The following is a 27,772-nucleotide window of genomic DNA, read 5'->3' as shown; positions in this document are numbered from 1 at the left end:
CAGAAAGCCTTTGACACAGTACCCCATAAAAGGCTGTTACAAAAGTTGGAGCAACAGGCAGGAGTAAAAAGTAAGGTGCTCCAGTGGATAAGGGAGTATCTAAGCAACAGGAAACAGCGAGTAACTGTGAAAGGGGGGGGGGGACATCAGAGTGGCGAGATGTCACCAGCAGAGTCCCACAGGGCTCTGTTCTTGGACCCATCCTGTTTCTAATATATGTAAGCGATCTTCCGGAGGGTGTAGACTCATTCCTCTCAATGTTTGCTGATGATGCAAAAATTATGAGAAGAATCAAGACAGATGAAGATAGACAGAGACTACAGGATGACCTGGACAAACTGGAGGAATGGTCTAGAAAATTGCTACTAAAGTTCAACTCAGGAACTTCGTTTTCGCTTTGATGTCCATAGGGAATGGAAAGGATGGGGGGGGGGGAGGTAGAGGGATGGGGAGATGAAATTCAGGAAGAGGATGCGGGTGTAGAGAGAGAGGAGGTTTGAAAGTTCGGTGGCCTGTCCACCATGGGTTGACATTTGTGTGTATGTGTTGATTGTTTGCGTATGTGTTATGTTGGGTTGTCAGTACATTGGCTGGGGGGGGGGGCTAGTGTTTGTGACCTTGTTGGTGTCCTAAAGCACTAGAGCCGATGGAGTTGGCTGAAGGAGGCTAATCTTAGCAACATCAGGGTAGTTACACTTCTCATGCCACCACAAATGGTGTTTTGGTTTTATATTTTTTTGTAGGAGTTTTATTTATTTATTTATTTATTTATTTATTTTTATTTATTTATTTATTTATTTATTTATTTATTTATTTATTTATTTATTTATTTTTTTTATTTTTTTTTATTTATTTATTTGTTATTTATTTTTTTTCTTCTTTATTCTTCATTTGGTGTAGATGGGGTCCGGGATGGGCCACTCATCTGGGTCGTCTGGCAGGCCGCTTAGTATTTGAGGTCTTGGGAAGGCCTCATCATGGATGTGTCTGATCACTTTTTGCTGGAGAGTGATTCTTCTGGTTGTGTGTGGTGGTTCGTGGATCTCGTAGTCGCTGGTGGTGTTTTCTGCTACGTAGGGATCTTCGGGGTCTGGGACATACATGTTCTTCATGCGGTACAGCTGTCTTCTGGCCAGGTAGCTGAGCCTGATGTTCATTGCTCAGGAACTCTAAGTGTAAAGTAATGAAATTAGGCGAAGGGAGCAGAAGGCTGAACACAAGGTACCATCTGGGAGGTGAAATCCTACAAGAGTCAAATAGAGAGAAAGATCTGGGGGTTGATATCACACTGAACCTGTCCCCAGAGGCCCACATCAAAAGGATATCATCAGCAGCATATGCTAGGTTGGCCAACATAAGAACTGCCTTTAGAAACTTGTGTAAGGAATCGTTCAGGACCCTGTATACCACTTATGTCAGACCAATCCTGGAATATGCAGCTCCAGCCTGGAGTCCTTATCTAGTTAAACACAAGACAAAGTTAGAGAAGATTTAGCGGTATGCCACCAGACTTATCCCGGAACTAAGAGGTATGAGCTACGAGGAAAGGCTGAAGGAACTAAACCTCACGTCCCTGGAAAAGAGAAGAGTAAGGGGAGACATGATAACCACCTACAAAATTCTCAGGGTAATTGACAGGGTTATCTTGAGATGATTTCGGGGCATAGCGTCCTCGTGACCCGGTCTTCGACCAGGCCTCCTTTTTGTTACACATGGCCCTCTGTGTGCATGGCCATGGCCCTCTGGCCCTTGGCCAGAGGGCCAAGTACCAAATCTGCACAGTAAAATAACAACGTACTGGAGTGAACGACATGGAAGAAAATGTAGAATAGAACCAGTGAAGAGCAGAGGTGCCATAGGGTCAATCAGAGAACACTGTATAAACATCAGAGGTCCGCGGTTGTTCAACGTCCTCCCAGCAAGCATAAGAAATATTGCCGGAACAACCGTGGACATTTTCAAGAGGAAACTAGATTTATTCCTCCAAGGAGTGCCGGACCAACCGGGCTGTGGTGGGTATGTGGGCCTGCGGGCCGCTCCAAGCAACAGCTTGGTGGACCAAACTCTCACAAGTCGAGCCTGGCCTCGGGCCGGTCTTGGGGAGTAGAAAAACTCCCAGAACCCCATCAACCAGGTATCAACCAGGTACATCCCCAGGAAGCAGCCCGTAGCAGCTGTCTAAATACCAGGTACCTATTTACCGCTAGGTAACAGAGGCATCAGGGTGAAAGAAACATTTTGCCCATTTGTCTCCGCCTCCACCGGGGATCGAACCCGGAACCTCAGGACTACGAATCCGAAGCGCTGTCCACCCAGCTGTCAGGCGCCCAAAGACAGGGTGGACAAAGACAAACTCTTCAGCACGGGTGGGACACGAACAAGGGAACACAGGTGGAAACTTAGAACCCAAATGAGCCACAGAGATATTAGAAAGAACTCTTTCAGTGTCAGAGTAGTTAACAAATGGAATGCACTAGGCAGTGATGTGGTGGAGGCTGACTCCATACACAGTTTCAAATGTAGATATGATAGAACCCAGTAGGCTCAGGAACCTGTACACCAGTTGCGAGGCGGGACCAAAGAGCTGCAGCTCAACCCTCGAAAGCCCAATTAGCTACTACTAGGCAAAGTACACATAATCCCTCTCTCATTAAAACACGTAAAAAATAAAATAAAAAGTAAAACGTATTAGGCAAGCTTTTACCACCGTAATGTTGACCTTCACTAGGCGTCGGCCTGGATAGGTTAGGTGGGTTGCTCGGGGTCGCACGTTTCTGGTTAGGCAAAACAGTTGCAGTTTTTTACGGAGTGGATAATGGAGAGACCGGGCCGCTCGAGCCGTGGAGGCCCGAAGGCCGTAAACCAAACTGGCCTGGTGTGTGTGTGTGTGCTTACCTAGTTGTGCTTGCGGGGGTTGAGCTCTGGCTCTTTGGTCCCGCCTCTCAACTGATACCTGGTTGATACCTGGTTGATGGGGTTCTGGGAGTTCTTCTACTCCCCAAGCCCGGCCCGAGGCCAGGCTCGACTTGTGAGAGTTTGGTCCACCAGGCTGTTGCTTGGAGCGGCCCGCAGGGCCACGTACCCACCACAGCCCGGCTGATCCGGAACTTCTCTTAGAAAACCGTCCAGTTTTCTCTTGAAGATGTCCACGGTTGTTCCGGCAATATTTCTTATGCTCGCTGGGAGGACGTTGAACAACCGCGGACCTCTGATGTTTATACAGTGTTCTCTGATTGTGCCTATGGCACCTCTGCTCTTCACAGGTTCAATCTTGCATTTTCTTCCATATCGTTCACTCCAGTACGTTGTTATTTTACTGTGTAGATTTGGGACCTGACCCTCCAGTATTTTCCATGTGTATATTATTTGGTATCTCTCTCGTCTCCTTTCTAGAGAGTACATTTGGAGAGCTTTGAGACGATCCCAATAATTTAGGTGTTTTATCTCGTCTATGCGTGCCGTATATGTTCTCTGTATTCCCTCTATTTCAGCAATCTCTCCTGCTCTGAAGGGCGAAGTGAGTACTGAGCAGTACTCGAGACGGGACAGCACAAGTGACTTGAAGAGTACAACCATTGTGATGGGATCCCTGGATTTGAAAGTTCTCGTAATCCATCCGATCATTTTTCTGGCTGACGCAATATTTGCTTGGTTATGCTCCCTAAACGTTAGATCGTCGGACATCATTATTCCCAAATCCTTGACATGCTGTTTTTCTACTATGGGAAGATTCGATTGTGTTTTGTACCCTGTATTATGTTTCAGATCCTCATTTTTGCCGTACCTGAGTACCTGAAATTTATCACTGTTAAACATCATGTTATTTTCTGCTGCCCAATCAAAAACTTTGTTGACATCTGCTTGTAGTTTTTCAATGTCTTCAGCAGAGGTAATTTTCATGCTGATTTTTGTGTCATCTGCAAAGGACGACACGAAGCTGTGGCGTGTATTTTTGTCTATATCAGATATGAGAATAAGGAACAGTAGCGGTGCAAGGACTGTATCTTGAGGTACAGAGCTTTTAACATCGCTTGGACTCGATTTTATCTGATTGACTGTTACTCTTTGTGTTCTGTTCGACAGGAAATTGAGTATCCAGCGTCCTACTTTTCCAGTTATTCCCATTGACCTCATTTTGTGAGCTATCACCCCATGGTCACATTTGTCGAACGCCTTTGCAAAGTCTGTGTATACAACATCTGCATTTTGCTTTTCTTCTAGGGCTTCTGTGATTTTGTCATAGTGGTTGAGTAACTGTGACAGACAGGATCTTCCCGCTCTAAATCCATGTTGTCCTGGATTGTGCAATTCATTGTTTTCCATAAAACTAGAAATTTGATTCCTAATCACTCTTTCAAACACTTTTATTATGTATGATGTTAGTGCAACTGGCCTATAATTTTTTGCCAAGGCTTTACTCCCCACCTTGTGTAACGGAGCTATATCTGCAGATTTACCATACCAGAGATACCAGCAGTGCTGCTGGTATCTCCCCTGTATCCAGGCTCTTTCTCCATATTACGCTGAGTGCTCTCGCTACTGGTACTTTACATTTCTTTATGAATATTGAATTCCATGAGTCAGGCCCAGGAGCTGAGTGCATAGGCATATTATCAATTTCTCTTTCAAAGTCTTCCGAGTTTGTGGTAATATCCGTTATATTATCTGCAGCTTGAATGTCATTCATAAAGAAGCTGTCTGGGTCATCAACTTTCATGTTGTTTATTGGCGTGCTAAACATAGCCTCATACTGGCTTCTTAGAATTTCACTAATCTCTTTGTTGTCCTCTGTGTACGTACCTTCATTTGTAATTAACGGTCCAATACTGGTCGAGGTTTTGGATTTTGATTTTGCGTATGTGAAAAAATATTTCGGATTTTTCCTTATCTCTTGTATAGCTTTCTGTTCCAATTCCATTTCCTCAGACTCATATGATCGCTTCAACGTTTGTTCTATTTCCTCAATCTCCCTGCTTAGGCTTGTTTTCCTTGCTTGTGATAGTTGTGTCTGCCGAAGCATTTCCGTTATTTTTTTCCTTCTCCTGTACAGTCGTCTCCGTTCTCTTTCTAGAGTGGTCCTCTTTCTGCCCCTCCTCACAGGTACGTGCTTCAAGCAGACCTTGTAAGCTTCAGCTGTCAGTTGAGCTATTCCCTGTGTGGGAGTTTTGTCGCTTAAGACCGTCTCCCATTGAATGGTTGCAAGGTCTACATTTATTTTTTCCCAGTCAATCCTCTTATTGTTGAAATTGAATTGATTGAATATTCCAGGTCTATCAATCCAGGTCTGTCTATCGTATCCAGGTCTGGTCTATCGTATCCAGGTCTGTCAATCAACAGGTGTACAGGTTCCTGAGCCTATTGGGCTCTATCATATCTACACTTGAAGCTGTGTATGGAGTCAGCCTCCACCACATCACTGCCTAATGCATTCCATCTGTTAACTACTGACACTGATCTCTGGCTTATTTAGGTAATCTGTTTCCGCCTGTGTCCCCTTGTTCAAGTGCTATCCGAAGCCCTGGTCCCACCCATTATGTTCCCCCCCCCCTTATCCAGGTCCCACCCATTGTGTCCCCCCCTTATCCAGGTCCCACCCATTGTGTCCCCCCCTTATCCAGGTCCCACCCATTGTGTCCCCCCCTTATCCAGGTCCCACCCATTGTGTCCCCCCCTTATCCAGGTCCCACCCATTGTCCCCCCCCCTTATCCAGGTCCCACCCATTGTGTCCCTCCCTTATCCAGGTCCCACCCATTGTGTCCCCCCCTTATCCAGGTCCCACCCATTGTGTCCCCCCTTATCCAGGTCCCACCCATTGTGTCCCCCCCTTATCCAGGTCCCACCCAGTGTGTCCCCCTCCGTTATCCAGGTCCCACCCATTGTGTCTCCCCCCCTTATCCAGGTCCCACCCATTGTGTCCCCCCCTTATCCAGGTCCCACCCAGTGTGTCCCCCCCCCTTATCCAGGTCCCACCCATTGTGTCCCCCCCCCTTATCCAGGTCCCACCCAGTGTGTCCCCCTCCGTTATCCAGGTCCCACCCATTGTGTCCCCCCCTTATCCAGGTCCCACCCATTGTGCCCCCCCCTTATCCAGGTCCCACCCATTGTGTCCCCCCCCTTATCCAGGTCCCACCCATTGTGCCCCCCCTTATCCAGGTCCCACCCATTGTGTCCCCCCTTATCCAGGTCCCACCATTGTGTCCCCCCCTTATCCAGGTCCCACCCATTGTGTCCCCCCCTTATCCAGGTCCCACCCATTGTGTCCCCCCCTTATCCAGGTCCCACCCATTGTGCCCCCCCCTTATCCAGGTCCCACCCAGTGTGTCCCCCTCCGTTATCCAGGTCCCACCCATTGTGTCTCCCCCCCTTATCCAGGTCCCACCCAGTGTGTCCCCCCCTTATCCAGGTCCCACCCATTGTGTCCCCCCCTTATCCAGGTCCCACCCAGTGTGTCCCCCCCCTTATCCAGGTCCCACCCATTGTGTCTCCCCCCCTTATCCAGGTCCCACCCATTGTGTCCCCCCCTTATCCAGGTCCCACCCATTGTGTCTCCCCCCCTTATCCAGGTCCCACCCATTGTGTCCCCCCCTTATCCAGGTCCCACCCAGTGTGTCCCCCCCCTTATCCAGGTCCCACCCATTGTGTCCCCCCCTTATCCAGGTCCCACCCAGTGTGTCCCCCCCTTATCCAGGTCCCACCCATTGTGTCTCCCCCCTTATCCAGGTCCCACCCATTGTGTCCCCCCCTTATCCAGGTCCCACCCATTGTGTCCCCCCCCTTATCCAGGTCCCACCCATTGTGTCCCCCCCTTATCCAGGTCCCACCCATTGTGTCCCTCCCTTATCCAGGTCCCACCCATTGTGTCTCCCCCCCTTATCCAGGTCCCACCCATTGTGTCCCCCCCTTATCCAGGTCCCACCCATTGTGTCCCCCCCTTATCCAGGTCCCACCCATTGTGTCCCCCCCTTATCCAGGTCCCACCCAGTGTGTCCCCCTCCGTTATCCAGGTCCCACCCATTGTGTCTCCCCCCCTTATCCAGGTCCCACCCATTGTGTCCCCCCCTTATCCAGGTCCCACCCAGTGTGTCCCCCCCCTTATCTAGGTCCCACCCATTGTGTCCCCCCCCCCTTATCCAGGTCCCACCCAGTGTGTCCCCCTCCGTTATCCAGGTCCCACCCATTGTGTCCCCCCCCTTATCCAGGTCCCACCCATTGTGCCCCCCCCCTTATCCAGGTCCCACCCATTGTGTCCCCCCCCTTATCCAGGTCCCACCCATTGTGCCCCCCCCTTATCCAGGTCCCACCCATTGTGTCCCCCCCTTATCCAGGTCCCACCCATTGTGTCCCCCCTTATCCAGGTCCCACCCATTGTGTCCCCCCCCTTATCCAGGTCCCACCCATTGTGTCTCCCCCCCTTATCCAGGTCCCACCCATTGTGTCCCCCCCTTATCCAGGTCCCACCCATTGTGTCCCCCCCCTTATCCAGGTCCCACCCAGTGTGTCCCCCTCCGTTATCCAGGTCCCACCCATTGTGTCTCCCCCCCTTATCCAGGTCCCACCCATTGTGTCCCCCCTTATCCAGGTCCCACCCATTGTGTCCCCCCCCCTTATCCAGGTCCCACCCATTGTGTCCCCCCCTTATCCAGGTCCCACCCAGTGTGTCCCCCCCCTTATCCAGGTCCCACCCATTGTGTCTCCCCCCCTTATCCAGGTCCCACCCATTGTGTCTCCCCCCTTATCCAGGTCCCACCCAGTGTGTCCCCCTCCGTTATCCAGGTCCCACCCATTGTGTCTCCCCCCCTTATCCAGGTCCCACCCATTGTGTCCCCCCCTTATCCAGGTCCCACCCAGTGTGTCCCCCCCCTTATCCAGGTCCCACCCATTGTGTCCCCCCCTTATCCAGGTCCCACCCAGTGTGTCCCCCCCCTTATCCAGGTCCCACCCATTGTGTCTCCCCCCCCTTATCCAGGTCCCACCCATTGTGTCTCCCCCCTTATCCAGGTCCCACCCAGTGTGTCCTAAAGAGCACTGAAATAGACGAGAGAGTACCTAACAGACAAAAGACAGAGCAGGGTAATAAGTGAGAACAATATAATGGGACACCATGGGATGGAACCGGGACGAGGGGGACACTAGGGAGGGTCAGACCAGCAAGAAAAGACACACAACCCACACCCTCTCGGGAGGGGGGGGGGAGGGGGCGGCTATATGGAATCAGACGTATAGTTACGATGTCCCATGAGAACTACGATGTCCCTCTGAGAACTACGATGTCCCCCGTCGGGTTTAGACGCAATAGTCACCCTACCCAAGTTAATATTCCCACTGAACTCTGCCCCGGCCCGGGAGATAAGACCGCACTCGGAAATCACGCAGCAGGAAATCACGATAGCCATTTGAGATGGCTATCGAGGTTGTCCTAATCCATCATGGCAAAGTCAGTAGCTGATATATTGGTCCTGATATGATCTTGGGAGAAGGAGGGTGGCGGTGGTGTGTGTGTGTCCTTGTGTTTTCTCTCCGTGATCAACCTGCCTGTGGTTGTTGGGGGGATGTGTGGGAGAAGAGGTAGGTGGGGTCACATGCAACGTTGTGGGAGGGTGGGGGGGGGCGGGGTAGTTTGGGAGCGAACTGTGCTAATTATTATTGCAGTTAGTTTTAAACATTGGGATTTTTGTTTAAGGTGAATGAGGTATGGTATTCTATTTTGCTTAACGTTGTAATTCATTCTCTCTCTCTCTCTCTCTCTCTCTCTCTCCCTCTCTCCCTCTCTCCCTCTCTCCCTCTCTCCCTCTCTCTCTCTCTCTCTCTCTCTCTCTCTCTCTCTCTCTCTCTCTCTCTCTCTCTCTCTCTCTCTCTCTCTCTCTCTCTCTCTCTCTCTCTCTCTCCCTCTCTCCCTCTCTCTCTCTCTCTCTCTCTCTCTCTCTCTCTCTCTCTCTCTCTCTCTCTCTCTCTCTCTCTCTCTCTCTCTCTCTCTCTCTCTCTCTCTCTCCCTCTCTCCCTCTCTCTCTCTCTCTCTCTCTCTCCTCTCTCCCTCTCTCTCTCTCTCTCTCTCTCTCTCTCTCCCTCTCTCCCTCTCTCCCTCTCTCCCTCTCTCCCTCTCTCTCTCTCTCTCTCTCTCTCTCTCTCTCTCTCTCTCTCTCTCTCTCTCTCTCTCTCTCTCTCTCTCTCTATCTCTATCTCCCCCCCTCTCCCCCTCCCCTCTCCCTCCCTCCCTCCTATGTAAGGAATACCTATGTAAGGAATCTTTCAGAACTTTGTATACCACATATGTCAGACCAATCCTGGAGTATGCGGCTCCAGCATGGAGCCCATATCTAGTCAAGCATAAGACTAAACTGGAAAAGGTTCAAAGGTTTGCCACCAGACTAGTACCCGAACTGAGGGGTATGAGCTACGAGGAGAGACTACGGGAATTAAACCTCACGTCACTGGGAGACAGAAGAGTTAGAGGGAACGTGATCACCACATTCACGATTCTCAGAGGAATTGATAGGGTAGATAAAGACAGACTATTTACCACAAGGGGCACACGCACTAGGGGACACAGGTGGAAATTGAGTGCCCAAATGAGCCATAGAGACGTTAGAAAGAATTTTTTAGTGTCGGAGTAGTAGACAAATGGAATGCATTAGGAAGTGAGGTGGTGGAGGCTGACTCCATACACAGTTTCAAGTGTAGATATGATAGAGCCCAGTAGGCTCAGGATCCTATACACCAGTTGATTGACCGCTGAAAGGCGGGACCAAAGAGCTAGAGCTCAACCCCGCAAGCATAATTAGGTGAGTACGCACACACACACACACACACACACACACACACACACACACACACACACACACACACACACACACACGCACGCGCACACACACACAGCCAGCTTGTTAGCGAAGCGAATCATCGACTTTCAGTGGGGGGACAAGTATTTTTTGTGTCTCGTTGTGTTGGTTTGGGCCTCGTAGACAGTGTGGATGACTGTCCATCTCTTAACCCACACCCGCCGTCCCCCACAACACCGGTGGTCCCACCAGAGGCAGGTGTGTACAGGGCCCGAGCTGACCCACACACCTGAAGCTGGGGTCCCACAGTACTCAAACGGCCCACGAGGTCTTCAGGTACTGGGTGAGGTTACGTTAGGTTAGTGTAGGTTACGGGTGAAGTTAGGATAGGTAAGGGGAGGTTAGGGTGGGTAATTTTACCAGGAGAAACAGACCTTATCAACCCACATGGCTGCCAGAAACGTCTTTTCCAGGCATCGTTCACACTCCCGGCAAATTTAGGTGCTTTTCGTTCTCTTTTCGATCCAAGTTTTGGTTATTGACAGATTTACCTAATTTGTTTATGTTTACAGATCTGTCTTGAGGCTGAGCCTTTTACTAAATGTCCTCCTAACTGGCTGGTCCTCCTAATTAGTCGGTGTTGAATGTCTCTGTCTGTCTCTCTCTCAAACAGGTAGCGCAGTAGTCCCCGTTGCCGGTTTACAACTGACAAGTCTCTTGACTCAAATTCCCGCGATAGGACGCTGACGATCTCGGATACGTTTCTTAAACCTGATGCCGCTGTCCTCCTAGCAGTAAATAGGTCCACGGGAATGAGGCAGCAGTTGTGGGTTGAATCTTGGGAGAAGAAGAAGGTCGGTCGTTGGCCGACCATCCAGCCAAGGTTAACAGTCTTCCTGTCCCCGACAGTGGCAATGAGACCCTTCGACAAGGGTAAAAGACAGAGGAGATTATAGTGTTTCTATTCATAGTTTTGTATTATCGTGATTAAATTAAGTGAGAAAAAGGGCTTAACTCTCTTCTCCCACGAGCGTATTTGGAGGGGCTTACCGGGATAGGATAGAAACTTTGGGGTAAGGGGGGGTGTTGGGGTGGGGGTATAGGGGGGTGAAGGGGTAGGGGTGTTGGGGGTATGGGGCGGTTGGGGGGGTGTGAGTGGACTTAGGTCGGTCTTGCCCCGAGCGAGTACGTGACGGGGGGTGTTTGTAGAGGACGGAATGACAGAACCCCCATCAATTCTGGGCGTGTTGATTCGCGTTGCCACAGTCCCAGACACTGTGGGCGAACCTTGGAGAACTGTGTGAACCATCCGTCCGTCCGTCCAGGAAGGTACTCCCTGAAAGTTACTGCCCAAACAATATATATCCCAGCTGTGTACTTCCCTGCCAGTACACACTAACCAGGTAGTCTCAAGCTGGTACACTACAACTAGGTACTCCATCCCCCCCCCTACCAGCCTAGTAATACGCCCTCCCGTGCAGGTACCATCCAGTTATAGGTACTCCCTTTCCCCCTCCTCCCCCCCCCCCCCGCATTGCAAGTGCACCTTTGCTAGTACTGCCCCCCAGTGACCGGTACTCCTCATGTCCGGTACTTCCCTGTCGTCAGCGCCCATTAACGCTTTGCCAGTGCCCTCAGAAAGTGTTCTACTGCCGGCGTTTCCAGTTAGTACTATCCCCTCCCCCATCCCTCCCTCCCCCTCCCCCCAGTTAAGCGTTTTTCAGGCAGTATCCACTATTATATAACAGTATCAATTACCCCTCCCCCCCTGAATATATTCCATTATATTCCTTATACTCTATTATGTCCTTGTCCCTTATATTCCATTACTGGAAGTCTTCTAGTACTCACCAGCTATAGTACCTCCTAGCCAACCTATGCTTTCAGTATCTTGCTATCAGTACTTCCTAGCTGGGACCTCGAACCAGTAATCCCCCATAAGAAACATTATCTTCTAATCAACATCTCCAACACCCCCCCCCCCCTTCTTTCAGCTAAGCATTAATAACTTTCCTCTTTAATGGAGGTCATTTTCAGAAATGACTGCTTTAACAAATTTGTCTATGCGTGTGTTTAAAGATTGCTTCTAAACTTGTTAAAGAAGCATTTATATATATATATATATATATATATATATATATATATATATATATATATATATATATATATATATATATATTAGTATATTTTGGTAGCAGTCTTTCCTGTAGACATATATTATTAAATATGACCGAAAAAGTAAGATTAATAATTCTAACATGAATTTTCTCGATCTTTCTTACGTTTCTTTTCACTGTTGATGGTAATTCAAAAATCAATTCTCCAAAATTAATTTTTATTTCTAGTCTGACGCGACACTTGAGCGCGTTTCGTAAAACTTATTACATTTTCAAAGACTTTATTTTACACACACACACAACACTAACTGAATAGAGCTTAAACATCTTCGAGTTTTTTATACCTACATTTGGGTGAGGTGACATGTTACAATAGTTTTGGATGAGGTGAAAATAAACTTTTTACACAAGACAGAACACGAAACAATGGGTATTAAAGGTAGGTAACTGCAGAACGCCTATTTTTATTGGCCCATATTTCTTGATGCTTCTATATTGGAGATTGAAGTGGGTAGAATATAGTTGAAGTGAGTTGAAGATATAGTTGAGTGAAGTGAGTCTTGAAGTGGGTAGAATATAGTTGTGCATTAATTGGCTGTTGATTGCTGGTGTTGACTTCTTGATGTGTAGTGACGTCAAGCCGCCTGCTATCGCTGTATCCATCGATGATTTCTGTGTTGTTTGCTAAGATTTCTCTGGTGATGGTTTGGTTGTGGGAAGAGACTATATGTTCCTTAATGGAGCCCTGTTGCTTATGCATCGTTAAACGCCTGGAAAGAGATGTTGTTGTCTTCCCTATATACTGAGTTTTTTGAGGCTTACAGTCCCCAAGAGGGCATTTGAAGGCATAGACGACGTTGGTCTCTTTTAAAGCGTTCTGCTTTGTGTCTAGAGAGTTTCTCATGAGTAGGCTGGCCGTTTTTTTGGTTTTATAGTAAATTGTCAGTTGTATCTTTTGATTTTTGTCTGTAGGGATAACGTTTCTACTAACAATATCTTTCAGAACCCTTTCCTCCGGTTTATGGGCTGTGGAAAAGAAGTTCCTGTAAAATAGTCTAATAGGTGGTATAGGTGTTGTGTTAGGTATTGTGGTGTTCTGAGCTGTGGCTCAGAATGCTCAGAATGAGCTCAGAATGGAAGCAAGTCGACGAAGAACTCTGTAGGGTAAGGCAGGTCCTAGTCAACAACGGCTTCTCCAATGGTTTCGTGGAAGACATCATAAGAAGGAAAGTGAAACGCCATACAACCTCTGAAGAGACAACTAACACAACACCTATACCCCCTATTAGACTATTTTACAGGAACTTCTTTTCCACAGCCCATAAAACGGAGGAAAGGGTCCTGAAAGATATTGTTAGTAGAAACGTTATCCCTACAGACAAAAATCAAAAGATACAACTGACAATTTACTATAAAACCAAAAAAACGGCCAGCCTACTCATGAGAAACTCTCTAGACACAAAGCAGAACGCTTTAAAAGAGACCAACGTCGTCTATGCCTTCAAATGCCCTCTTGGGGACTGTAAGCCTCAAAAAACTCAGTATATAGGCAAGACAAAAACATCTCTTTCCAGGCGTTTAACGATGCATAAGCAACAGGGCTCCATTAAGGAACATATAGTCTCTTCCCACAACCAAACCATCACCAGAGAAATCTTAGCAAACAACACAGAAATCATCGATAGATACAGCGATAGCAGGCGGCTTGACGTCTGCGAGGCACTACACATCAAGAAGTCAACACCAGCAATCAACAGCCAATTAATGCACAACTATATTCTACTCACTTCAAGACTCCGCTCCAATATAGAAGCATCAAGAAATATGGGCCAATAAAAATAGGCGTTCTGCAGTTACCTACCTTTAATACCCATTGTTTCGTGTTCTGTCTTGTGTAAAAAGTTTATTTTCACCTCATCCAAAACTATTGTAACATGTCACCTCACCCAAATGTAGGTATAAAAAACTCGAAGATGTTTAAGCTCTATTCAGTTAGTGTTGTGTGTGTGTGTAAACTAAAGTCTTTGAAAATGTAATAAGTTTTACGAAACGCGCTCAAGTGTCGCGTCAGACTAGAAATAAAAATTAATTTTGGAGAATTCATTTTTGAATTACCATCAACAGTGAAAAGAAACGTAAGAAAGATCGAGAAAATTCGTGTTAGAATTATTAATCTTACTTTTTCGGTCATATTTAATAATTATATATATATATATATATATATATATATATATATATATATATATATATATATATATATATATATATATATATATATATATATCTCGAACATATATCTCGAACTATCTACTTCTTTTGTAAGGTCTGATGGCGTAGTGGGTTAAAGCATACTAGTTATGCCAGCTACTGGAAGGTAGTTGTGCTTTCTGGGTTCGAGTCCCACTGGTGGGTGTTGTCCAAAGATTGTTTATCTTCACTTGTGGTTTATGCAAGTATAGGCTTATAAGCTGGACACGAGTTCTCTCACATTGACAGTGGCTTGACGAAAATTGCAGACTGACCCCTCACTCATCTGGTGCCTTCGGGAGGTAGAGATGTTTGAGATATATATATCTCGAACTATCTACTTCTTTTGTAAGGTCTGATGGCGTAGTGGGTTAAAGCATACTAGTTATGCCAGCTACTGGAAGGTAGTTGTGCTTTCTGGGTTCGAGTCCCACTGGTGGGTGTTGTCCAAAGATTGTTTATCTTCACTTGTGGTTTATGCAAGTATAGGCTTATAAGCTGGACACGAGTTCTCTCACATTGACAGTGGCTTGACGAAAATTGCAGACTGACCCCTCACTCATCTGGTGCCTTCGGGAGGTAGAGATGTTTGAGATATATATATCTCGAACTATCTACTTCTTTTGTAAGGTCTGATGGCGTAGTGGGTTAAAGCATACTAGTTATGCCAGCTACTGGAAGGTAGTTGTGCTTTCTGGGTTCGAGTCCCACTGGTGGGTGTTGTCCAAAGATTGTTTATCTTCACTTGTGGTTTATGCAAGTATAGGCTTATATATATATATATATATATATATATATATATATATATATATATATATATATATATAATTATATATATATAATTATATTATATTATATTTCTCTCTCCTCTCTCGTTCACAACTGTTTATTGATCATTGTGCAAAACTTGAGATCGTTGCAATGGAATGTCGCCATGTATTCAATCATCGATGAGCTCAAGTTGTTGGGCACTATTCCATCACTCAATTTCACATCCAAGCTCCATGTCCTTATATTCCAACTCTGTCCTTATATATACCAGATCTTTTGAGATCTTTGTCCATATATACTAGATTTTTGTTCTCAAATTCCTTGTCCTCATATCCCCTGCTCCTTATCTCCATATTCTAGCTCCTAATCTTCATATTCCAGCTCCTTTTCTTCACACACTCCTTCCAAGTGCTATATAGTTATATTATCTTGGCATTTCCCCCCCTATCACGATTGTGTCCTGACATTCCCTTGCGGGAGTGATAAACCTGTCCCATTGTACGGTTTTGTAACTTCAGGTGAGGTTGGTTTTATCGCTGGCAGCCTTGTCAAAATCCCCTAATATTAAGAGCTTATAAGCCAGCATCCCTCGAGGGTTAATGCCATGATCTGAGCCCTTATCTAAGCCTATGGAAAGAGAGTTTTCCAACTTGTAATAATTACATAACTTGACATAAAGAGAATATTGCCATTTTACAACTTGAATTACTTAAAAAAAAAGGCCTTGAGCCACTTATGATCTAGTGTCAGCATTAAAGAAACACACGAGAAACTGAAGATGAAGAAATGGAGAAAGAAATCCCATTATTTCAGAACACATCAGACAGAGAACTGAGGGCATTAACAAGGAACAGAAATGGTGACCAAACCACACATCAGAAAAGGAAGAAATGACGTTTCGGTCCATCCTTAACCATTATATAGTCGTGATAATAGTCTAAGACCAGGACCATTATCACAGGACCATTATCACAGGACCATTATCACAGGACCATTATCACAGAACCATTATCACAGGACCATTATCACAGGACCATTATCACAGGACCATTATCACAGGACCATTATCACAGGACCATTATCACAGGACCATTATCACAGGACCATTATCACAGGACCATTATCACAGGACCATTATCACGGGACCATTATCACGGGACTATTATCACGGGACCATTATCACAGGGCCATTATCACAGGACCGAAACGGCGTCGTTTCTCCATTTTCTGATGTGTGCTTTGGCCCCCATATCTTCAACCACGTTGTTGTGAATCATTCGTCTGCATAAGGAAGTGAAAACCAAACAAGAACTCAAATGACAAGACATCATTGTGGTGGCCCTGCCCTGCTTCCCCACTTCCAGCCCTCTATGGAGAGGCCTGGAGTCCAGAGTCCTGAACACTTCCAGGTTATCACTGAGGGTGGAGAGTCCGTCGGTATTCGGGGATGACCATAGACTCAAGTATATATTCACACATGCCTTTTGCGTGTTTATGCGTGAGTTTTTGCGTGAGTTTTTTTGTACTATAGTGGTTCCAGGCGTGTGGTATTTGAGGATTTTTGAGTGAGTTGAAGCTCCTAGGATGGATATGTGTGTGTGTTGAGGACGCATGTGTGTGGGGGCTGACTCATGCGTATCTCTACACGTTGCTGTCGACGCAGGTCACCTAAACTAACCCCTTAACTAATGACCCTGAAGGTGTCTGATCAGCGGAACATTTTCTAATCCGCATGTCAGGATATTCTATAAGGTCCTCGGTACCTCTTTGAAGAGTCTCTGAACTCTATTAGATGCGCCGAAAGCCACCAAATAATACTTAAAATAAAGGAATTCAGGCATCCTTGTAACACATCTGGGGGGGACCCCGAGGTCATCTCCCACATGGCCCCCTCCTGAAGCCTTTTATCGCGTTCTTTGGAACTGGGTAACTCTGGCCATCCCTCCACAGGACAGCAAAAGCACGAATCGGTCAATCTTTGGCTTCGATGCGCCACAGCTTCAGCTGTCGTGGAGTTCCAGGAGCGAGACATTGACAAGCTTCGTCTAAACGACCAGTTTCCGGGATTTTCTCCGCCTTTTCCGTCACGGATTGTCAAAGTATTTGCCTTGTTCAGTTTATTCTTATTTTCTGCGTTAAGTTAGGTTTCTTGGGCATGCTGTGGCTCGCCGCACGGGGGGGGGGGAGAATGTTGTCTGGTGGTAGTGTGTATGTTTGAAGTGCAAGCCTGGGGATGTGCCCAGGGTTGCAACACAAGCCTGGGAATGTGCCCAGGGTTGCAACACACGCCTGGGAATGTGCCCCAAGGTTGCAACACAAGCTGGGGATGTGCCCAGGGTTGCAACACAAGCGTGGGGATGTGCCCAGGGTTGCAACACACGCCTGGGAATGTGCCCAAGGTTGCAACACACGCCTGGGAATGTTCCCAGGGTTGCAACACAAGGCTGGGAATGTGCCCAAGGTTGTAACACAAGCTGGGGATGTGCCCAGGGTTGCAACACACGCCTGGGACATTCGGGCAGCCCTCAACATTCCACTGTGGCCGCGTCGTGTAATCTTGAGGGTCGTGGACCAGGCCCAGAGGACAGCCAGGCGCCGCTTCTGATCCTTTATCACAGTAAACAGGTAGCGTATCACTCTGGCTGATTGATGAGGGCTTAATGAAACATCTACCTTCCTTCTCCCCCCCCCCCCCCCTCCACTCCCTCCTCATTTTTATTTTCTCTATATGCGTCTCCTCCTTCTCCTCTCATCCGTTCATGTCTTCCCCATTCCTGCTCTTCTCCACGCGCTCTCTAAGAGGGGGGACGCTGCCCCACCTCATCTTGAAACTCCATGACCCCCCAACCAACCCCCCTCTCTAGACCTCCCAATATCCCCTCCCCACACTGGCTCAACACCCTCCGCCTTTCTGAATATATATATATATATATATATATATATATATATATATATATATATATATATATATATATATATATGTTTGGTCACATAATAAGGAGCTGCCTCCTCTTGTGGACCAACGAGCCTTCGGCAATTCCCATGGCTCTAATGGGTCTCGTTCTGATCTTCAAATGAACTTGTTGCCAATCAGAACACGGGAATGCAGAACACAGTCTCGCTCTCTGCTCTTTTGGGGGTCTGTTGCTTTAACCAATTTCAGTTTCGTTCTTTCAACCGCGGAGCCTCTTCGTCTCCATTTTTTGCTATTTGATGGACTATAGCTCCTGGCCTCCTCTTGACCCGGCGCTGATTCTCTTTCCGTAAAGCGAATATGGCGATCGAACCAACGTTCTGAGTAACCCCCCCCCCCCTACACACACACACACACACACACACACACACACACACACACACACACACACACACACACACACACACACACACACACGCGCGCGCGCGCACACTTTAACCTCTGAACCACGACGTGCTGAAGGTTATGCGACATGGGATGCAATAACAGCCACTAAGGAGTCTGGGAAGCACCAAGCTGGTAGCCAATCGCATCTCGGTCACTGATGTCTTTGAACCAATCAGGTGATGCAATGTGTTGTCCCTTCCCTGATTCGTTGGAAAAACATCACGTGACTGAGACTCATATTTGTTGATGGATTGAGCGCTGTCATTTTAGTTGTTTCAAGAATAGTGAATATTAACAAATACAACATACAACATGTTGTATGTTTTATCCCACCCTGTCTGCCCACATGCTGCCCCCCCCCTACTGACGTCACTCTCTTGCCCCCCCCCCTTTCCTATTCCCCCCATTGTAAATATGCCGGGTATAACGATCACAGGTTGTTTGATCCAGTTGCCTGTAATTACTCTGATGAGCGTTTTTGCTGGTGTGTGTACGTACGTGTGTGTGTGTTAAGGTGTCACTGTGTACACTGTAGTAATTACCTGCACGTCGCCACAGTCACTCTTTGGTGTGTGTGTGTGTGTGTGTGTGTGTGTGTGTGTGCGTGCGTGCGTGCGTGCGTGCGTGTGTGTGTGTGTGTGTGTGTGTGTGCGTGCGTGCGTGCGTGCGTGCGTGCGTGCGTGCGTGTGTGTGTGTGTGGCTTTGGAATTAGGGGTTATTGATTTCTGGAACTGATTACTGGGTAGTTTAGAAGACGTGGAATCGCATGATTGTTTCATGCGTAGATTAAACATCTATATACATAAAAGAGATTAGATGGGTATAAATTGACGCTGCCTCGTATGGGCCAATATAGGCCTCTACACTATCCTTCAATCTCATGTTCTCATGTGATCAACAACCGAGGCCCCAGAGGATAGAGCTATGGGACACTACAGACGGGAATGTGACTGCATTTTACACTGCTGTTGTCCCTTGAAATAACCATTCGCAAGTCTAGCCGAGTTATCCCGTTCAAAAGATGAACTAAAGATGAACTTTTGTCCACCGTGTTAGCCTTTTGTGTGGTGCGACAGTAAAGATCTTGGCTATAAAGTCAAGGCTGAAATATTTTCCACTATCGACTGCCTCGAATATGATGGAGGAAAACGAGAGTCCAGTTTGTGTAGAACCCAAACAATTCTTAGTAGCATCATGTTAAGGTCTTAATCAGTCGGTGTCTTTCAAGAGGTGTACAAATGGCATTTGAGATTATCATTTCTATTAAATAAGCAATCACGAATAGACCTAATTAGCCGATAGTTTGATGCCAGAGAATCTCTCCTATTCTTAAAAATAAGTAACGATAAAAAATAACCACGATTCCAGGACTCTGTTCTACCATTCAGGGTTTATGAACAATTTCTCCCCGTTCTTCACCACTTCAATATATTCTAGTATGACTAACACACGCCTAGTATGAGACTCACAGTATGGCCTCCCTATTTCGACCAGTTCTGCATTACGACGCCACGCCACTCTGCCCACCTGCCCTGCACCCTCAATCTCCAACACGCCCTCAACTCTTCTCCCTCGTGAGGAAATTCCTCCATCCACTGTGAAAGCCTCAATGGTGTTGGTGGCCATAATCAGTGCAAAGTCTCATGTTCATTTTTTTTGCTTAATTCTTTCTTATTCATGACTGTCTCCCCCCCCCCCCCACCCCCGCCCCCTGCAGGCCAGACAAGCCTTCCCGTGAATACCAATGAATGGTCTCCGGCGTCACTCGTTCTTGCTCAAACAGTCCCCAGTTTACCCTGCAAATATTGCCAACAGAAAACGCAAGGAGGGTCGGCACTGCGGACTTCGAGGTGAAAAAGGTGTCGGAGCGTTGCGACCCCGACTGGAAGATTGGCCTCAACGCCACGCTGCAGCGTGAGCTAGATTGGCCCTTCACTCTACCGGCTGCCTCACACCCCTCCCGTCGGCAGGTGTGTGTAGTGTGTAAATTGTGTCTGAATTACCATGGTGTTTGCAGGAATTTTCGCTGTTTTTGTTTGTTATAGCATCTTGATCCCACTACTCCTCCCCCGCACCCCACTACCTGGCCGGCGTCGGCGCCGTCCAGGCTACACGCTTGTTTGTCAGTAGTTTCTCCTTGGCGCCCCGTTTGTCTCTCAGCCTGCCTACTTGTCTCTCAGCCTGCCTACTTGTCTCTCAGCCTGCCTGCTTGTCTCTCAGCCTGCCTGCTTGTCTCTCAGCCTGCCTACTGGTCTCTCAGCCTGCCTACTTGTCTCTCAGCCTGCCTACTTGTCTCTCAGCCTGCCTGCTTGTCTCTCAGCCTGCCTGCTTGTCTCTCAGCCTGCCTACTTGTCTCGCAGCCTGCCTACTTGTCTCTCAGCCTGCCTGCTTGTCTCTCAGCCTGCCTGCTTGTCTCTCAGCCTGCCTGCTTGTCTCTCAGCCTGCCTGCTTGTCTCGCAGCCTGCCTGCTTGTCTCTCAGCCTGCCTACTTGTCTCTCAGCCTGCCTACTTGTCTCTCAGCCTGCCTACTTGTCTCTCAGCCTGCCTACTGGTCTCTCAGCCTGCCTACTTGTCTCTCAGCCTGCCTACTTGTCTCTCAGCCTGCCTACTTGTCTCTCAGCCTGCCTGCTTGTCTCTCAGCCTGCCTACTTGTCTCTCAGCCTGCCTACTTGTCTCTCAGCCTGCCTGCTTGTCTCTCAGCCTGCCTGCTTGTCTCTCAGCCTGCCTACTGGTCTCTCAGCCTGCCTGCTTGTCTCTCAGCCTGCCTGCTTGTCTCTCAGCCTGCCTGCTTGTCTCTCAGCCTGCCTGCTTGTCTCTCAGCCTGCCTGCTTGTCTCGCAGCCTGTATGCTTGTCTCTCAGCCTGCCTGCTTGTCTCTCAGCCTGCCTGCTGGTCTTTCAGCCTGCCTGCTGGTCTCTCAGCCTGCCTGCTTGTCTCTCAGCCTGCCTGCTTGTCTCTCAGCCTGCCTGCTTGTCTCTCAGCCTGCCTGCTTGTCTCTCAGCCTGCCTACTGGTCTCTCAGCCTGCCTACTGGTCTCTCAGCCTGCCTGCTTGTCTCTCAGCCTGCCTGCTGGTCTCTCAGCCTGCCTGCTTGTCTCTCAGCCTGCCTGCTTGTCTCTCAGCCTGCCTACTGGTCTCTCAGCCTGCCTACTGGTCTCTCAGCCTGCCTACTGGTCTCTCAGCCTGCCTACTGGTCTCTCAGCCTGCCTACTGGTCTCTCAGCCTGCCTGCTTGTCTCTCAGCCTGCCTGCTTGTCTCTCAGCCTGCCTGCTTGTCTCTCAGCCTGCCTACTGGTCTCTCAGCCTGCCTGCTTATCTCTCAGCCTGCCTGAGAGATAAGCAGGGCAGAGTTCTGCCCTGAAGGCGGAGGGTTTCACTTATCAACTGTCAATCAACTGGTGTACAGGTTCCTGAGCCTACTGGGCTCTATCATATCTACACTTGAAACTGTGTATGGAGTCAGCCTCCACCACATCACTGCCTAATGCACTCCACCTGTTAACTTCTCTGACACTGAAATTGTTCTTTCTAACGTCCCTGTGGCTCATGTGGGTACTCAGTTTCCACCTGTGTTCCCTTGTTTGGGTACCACCCGTGTTAAAAAGTTTATCCTTATCTACGCTGTCGATTCCTGTGAGAATTTTGTAAGTAGTGATCATGTCTTCCCTTACTCTGTCTACTCTTTCCTTACTCTGTCTGTCTTCCAGTGTCGTTAGGTGCATCTTAGGCAGTCTTTGCTCGTAGCTCATGCCTCTTAGTTCTGGGACTAGCCTAATGGCATACCTCTGAACTTTTTCCAGCTTCGTCTTGTGCGTGACAAGGTACGGGCTCCATGCTGATGCCGCATACTCCAAGATTGGTCTTACATATGTGGTATACAAGGTTCTGAATGATTCCTTACACAGGTTCCTGAAGGCTGTTCTGATGTTAGCCAGCCTCGCGTATGCCACAGATGTTATTCTTTTTATGTGGGCTTCAGGAGACAGGTTTGGTGTGATATCAACTCCTAGATCTTTTTCTCTGTTCGTTTCATGAAGTACTTCACCTCCCATTCGGTATCCTGTGTCTGACCTCCTGTTTTCCCCGCCTAGTTTCATTACCTTGCATTTACTCGGGTTGAACTTTAGTAGCCATTTGTTGGACCATTCATTCAGTCTGTCTAGGTCGTCTTGTAGCCTCCTACTATCTTCCTCTGTTTTAATCCTCCTCATAATTTTTTGCATCATCAGCAAACAATGAGAGGAAAGATTCTATACAATCTGGGAGATAATTTACATATATCAGAAGCAGTATATGTCAAATGACTGACACCTGCGAGACACTGGTGACGTCTCAACAATCTGAGACCTCACCCCTGACAGTGACTCATTGTCTTCTGTTACTTAAGTACTCTCTTATCCAATGGAGTACCTTCCTTTTCACTCCTGCCTGCATCTCCAGCTTTTTCACTAGCCTCTTGTGTGGTACTGTGTCAAAGGCTTTCTGGCAATTCAAAAATATGCAGTCTGCCCACTCCTCTCTTGCCTGATTTTTGTTGCCAGGTCGAAGAATTCAATTAATCCTGTGAGGCATGACTTGCCATCCCTGAACCCATGTTGATGCTTTGTTACAAAGTTCATTCGCTCCAGATGTTCTACTAGTTTTTTTCGCACAGTCGTCTACATCAGTTTGCGTGGTATGCATGTTAGCGACACTGGCCTGTAGTTCAGTGCCTCCTGTCTATCCCCTTTTTGTATATCGGGACTATATTAGCCGTCTTCCAAATTTCTGTTATACAGTGATTTGTTATACACTATGGAGAGTGGCAGGCACAGTGCTTCTGCTCCTTTCTTTAGTATCCCTAGTGATATTCCTTCCGGGCCTATAGCCTTTGTCACATCCAACTCTAGCAAAAGCTTCCTTACAGTGTGTGTGTGAGAGAGAGAGAGAGAGAGAGAGAGAGAGAGAGAGAGAGAGAGAGAGAGAGAGAGAGAGAGAGAGAGAGAGAGAGAGAGTAAGCCCAGGGCCACAGAGGTAGCCAGGCACACCTGCGGTATTTCCTGTAGGTGTGCACGTCGCTCGACCTCCTCTAACATTGGGTTACAGAATAAACTGTACCTGATCATTCACTGTATTTCCAGTTGTCTATTATCCAGCTTACGATATCAGTGGTCTCTCTCTCTCTCTCTCTCTCTCTCTCTCTCTCTCTCTCTCTCTCTCTCTCTCTCTCTCTCTCTCTCTCTCTCTCTCTCTCTCTCTCTCTCTCTCTCTCTCTTATTATCACCCGTTCGAAGCCTGGTTATTAGAACTTCAGTCTTCCGTTTTTGGTGGTCGTTGGTTCGAGGCTCCGATGATGCAAGTGAAGGGGGAGGGAAGGACTTATGAGGGGAAAGAGCCCAGCCATTACGACTATTATAGCACTGGGAAGGGTTCAGGATAAGAATTTGAGATGGGACAGGAGGAAAGGAATGGTGTCCCAACCAACTTGGTCGGTTGGGGGATTGAACGCCGACCTGCATGAAGCGAGACTGTCGCTCTACCGTCCAGCCAAGTGGTTGGGTGTCTTTGGGTGTGAATGAAAAATTTATGTACTCGCTTAAATATGTTATCACAAAAATAGTTTTGCACTCAGATATTTTGCCACCCCCCCCAATACCCCCCCTCCCCCCACCAATACCCCCCTCACCCCCCAAACCCACCCCTCCCCCCCTACTCCCCCTCTCCCCCCCAATCCCCCCCTCCCCCCCACTCCCCCCCTCCCCCCCACTCCCCCCCTCCCCCCCACTCCCCCCCTCCCCCCAACTCCCCCCCTCCCCCACTTAAATATTTTGGTGTTCTCTTAATTTTTTTTGTACGAACTTAATTTTTTTAAACATATGCAGATCCGCAAGGTCACCAGAATCACCTATCGCTCTGCTGTTTTTTTTCCGCACAAAATGACATGCAAAACTATATCAAAAATTGCTGAGGAATTTCATACACTCGTGTCATCTGGCCGATATCGTGTCCTCTGGCCGATATCGTGGCCCGGTCGCCATAACATCACTGGCAAGTGACCTTCTGTTCTGCCTTGTTAATGGGATATGAAAAAAATCGGATTATATATATTATTTGGAATGTAAAAAAATAATCACGTTTTGTAAATTTTGGTCGAGACAGATCTGAAAATAGTCGGGGTTATTTACATTGGGGTCAGTACAACCTAAGGGTCAATGCAATACGGTGTAAGGGTTAATACAATAAGTGTAAGGATCAATACAATACAGTGTAAGGGTCAATACAACCTAAGGATCTATACTGTAATATACTATAATATATTTTTTACAATATATATGTTTATATATATACATATATATATATATATATATATATATATACATATATACATATATACATATATATATACATATATATATGTTTATATATATACATATATATATACATATATATATATATATATATATATATATATATATATATATATATATATATACATATATATATATATATATATATATATATATATATATATATATATATATATATAATGTGTGTGTGTGTTTAGGAGGAATTGTTTGTTGTTATAGATTCAGCTACTCGGAACAAGTTCCAAGTAGCACGGGCTATGGTGAGCCCGTATTATGTAGGAGGAAGGAAAGTAGGTAGTTCAGACCATTACAGCAGAATCACCCAATCAGAGCTGCTACGATCGTTCAGTGGAATATTGCCAACTGTCTGAAATACTTTTTTTTTAACATTTTCAGTGTTGGGGACAAGATAGTGACAATAGGACCCCACATTGTGATTGATGGATTGATGAAGATTAAGCCAAGAGGCGACACGGGCACGAATAGCACGTGTAAGTGGTGGATTTTTTTGGGGGGGAGTGAATGTGATCTTTTGGTCCACACATATACACACACACACACTCTTCACATATAGACTAACTCTGTGACTCTTACTCTTCTCACTCCCGCTTAATGCCCTGTCTTAAACGCTATCGTCCACAGCTCTTACTATTCTGTTATTTTAGTGGAATTAAGAGCACCGTTATATTAACGCAACCTCGGCTAATGAGTATCGGCATCGATAGGTTAGGGGGAAGGAACTATCAGGAGAAAGCACTAAGCCATTACGGCTATATAGCACTTGCAAGGGGGGTTAGGATATGGATTCGGGACGGGACGGGGGAAGGAATGTTGCCTAACCGCTTGGACGGTCGGGGATTGAACGCCGACCTGCATGAAGCGAGACCGTCGCTCTACCGTCCAGCCCAAGTTGCGGAGTAGTCTAGGTTCGAACCGTTTGGTGAAACCACTTACAAATGAAGGCTAGTCGCTGAATAAGCGAGAATCAATTTCGGCATTTTGATTCAAGTTTAGTAAAGTTAACGTTTATGGGATTCAAGCGTAATAAAGTATATGATTACTCAATTGTTTAGTTTTGTTAGAATTTGTATATAAAACACGAAACATTCCCTCTACCATCCAGGCCAGGTTAGTAGGGTTAATGGCTTCGTATGGTTTAGGTCAGAGTTCACTCTCCAAAATGACCCAATTTAATGAAATATTCTTTATCGACGATGTTGATGCCCTGAACGTAGAAAGTGTTTCACATCCTCTCTACACAATTTCCATCGCTGTAACATCGTCACTACCGTAGTCCCTTACTCCCAGGCCTTCGGGGTGCCCCTAGAACCCGATTTTTCATGTTCAAGTCCACTGTGGTGTACCACTATACATCTTACATGCAAACAATGTTTTGTTCAGTTTACTTAATACTCTGCGCACACACAGTAGCACGGTGTATACTGCGCACGCACAGTATCAGGAAGGAAACAAACGGTTACAGTGAGGGCAAAAATATGAGAGCTGAGAGAGGTTACGAGTGGAATACCACAAGGGCCGGTTCTAGTTCTCATCCTGTTTCTAATATCTCAGTGACCTGACAGAGGAACTTGGCTCCTTCATATCAGTGTTTGCAGATGATGCAAAACTAATGAGAAGTCAGGACAGAGATAGATTGTGATGCATTGCAAGCGCAATTGGACACACTCCAAAAGTGATCTGAAAAATGACTGCTAGAATTTAACCCAGCCAAATGCAAGGTTATAAGGCTGGGAACAGGAGTGCGAAGACCAGTGCAGCAGTATAGGATGAAGAGAAGACAGATTCTTCAATCAGAAAAGGTGACAGGCCAGCGAATGGACATGGACAAATGGAACAGACCAGCGAATGGAATGGACAATGGAACCCAAAATCCAATGCCAAAAGCCCACATTAGCAGAACAAGAACAGTTGCATATGACATCCAGACCAGCATCCAGACTTATCCTTCAGAAACTTGGATAAGGGGGGACTTTCCGGGTCCTACATACACCGAAGGCGAGACCCACTCATGAACATTCGATTCAAAGCTTTACATGAAAATATGCTGAAAGCGTGAGGACCTGGTCGCGGACCGGGCCGCTAGGGCCCAGAAATCATCGCAAGGTAACCGCATTAATGTAAGAAAGCTCGGAAGGCGGGACTTAGGAGCCAAGCTCAACCCAGCGAGTACATAGAGGCCGAGTACACAGTAACACCTGGTAAGCTACACCCACCAGGCGAGTGTTGTACACCGCAGCTTACCAGACCCTCCGAGTCATCAGGACAAGTGGTGCAAATTAATAGCAGGTATTTGGCCTTGATGATACAACTAATAGCAATAATTTCTAATTTGTAATAAAGCATTTCGTGTAATAATGGCGATAATTTTTTATACATAATTGAGTTTATTACATAGCCACTAATAATTCACGGCGTTTCGGGCAAGCCCTCCGATATAATAAATATGATAATTAATAATAATAATAATATGTATTTAATAATATTTTAAAAATTACTTGATCATTAGGGGCTCTGAAAGCCTCCTTGTTCCTGGCCCCTCAGGTATGCTTTCACTCTTGACTATGGTGAAGATTAAAGTCCTCTCTCTCTCTCTCTGTATATACACAGTATACATGCTTAGTGTATATTCATTAACAAATGCACCTTGATCTGCGCGCGCGTGTGTGTGTGTGTGTGTGTGTGTGTGTGTGTGTTGGTAAGGATTGAAATGTCATTGTTATGTCTGCTTGGCAACGCTTCATTGATTAGAACATGATTAGAAATGGCGTATTTCGCATGAATATGGCAGGGGAATCTTCCCACATGTTGTATGACGTTGTAAGACGGTTTCTATGAGTATACATGTATACTCAAGTATACTGTGAGTATACATGTCGACCTGGCGAGAACCGCAGGCCAGCTGGGACGTTTAGAGGTCACCTGTTGGCTCGTGTGTGTGAACTGTGATGACTTTTGGAGAGAAACCGTTAGGGTAGTTTAGGTTAGGTTAGGGTAGTTTACGTTAGGTTAGGGTCGTTTAGGTTAGGTTAGGGTAGTTAAGCATAGTGGTGTCCTCAGCAGCAACCATAATAAACAATGGGGGTCAATACCCATTAGTATTGGGTCAATAGGTCAATACTCAGTAATAGACTGAG

The 27,772-nt window shown here is 46.8% G+C and overlaps 1 protein-coding gene across 1 annotated transcript in view; it reads left to right on the top strand.

Moving 5' to 3' along the window:
* Positions 1 to 27,772, top strand: part of LOC138369154 (serine-rich adhesin for platelets-like) — a 97,875-nt gene that overhangs the window by 57,562 nt on the left and 12,541 nt on the right. Inside the window, exon 3 of the mRNA XM_069332088.1 lies at positions 20,089 to 20,243. Within this exon, the coding sequence (XP_069188189.1) occupies positions 20,089 to 20,243 (155 nt within the window). The remainder of the gene's footprint in view (positions 1 to 20,088; positions 20,244 to 27,772) is intronic.

This window comes from Procambarus clarkii, chromosome 27 (assembly GCF_040958095.1).
Source record: "Procambarus clarkii isolate CNS0578487 chromosome 27, FALCON_Pclarkii_2.0, whole genome shotgun sequence".
In the NCBI taxonomy this organism is placed as follows: Eukaryota; Metazoa; Arthropoda; class Malacostraca; order Decapoda; family Cambaridae; genus Procambarus; species Procambarus clarkii.
This window is presented reverse-complemented; position numbering and strand designations above follow the sequence as displayed.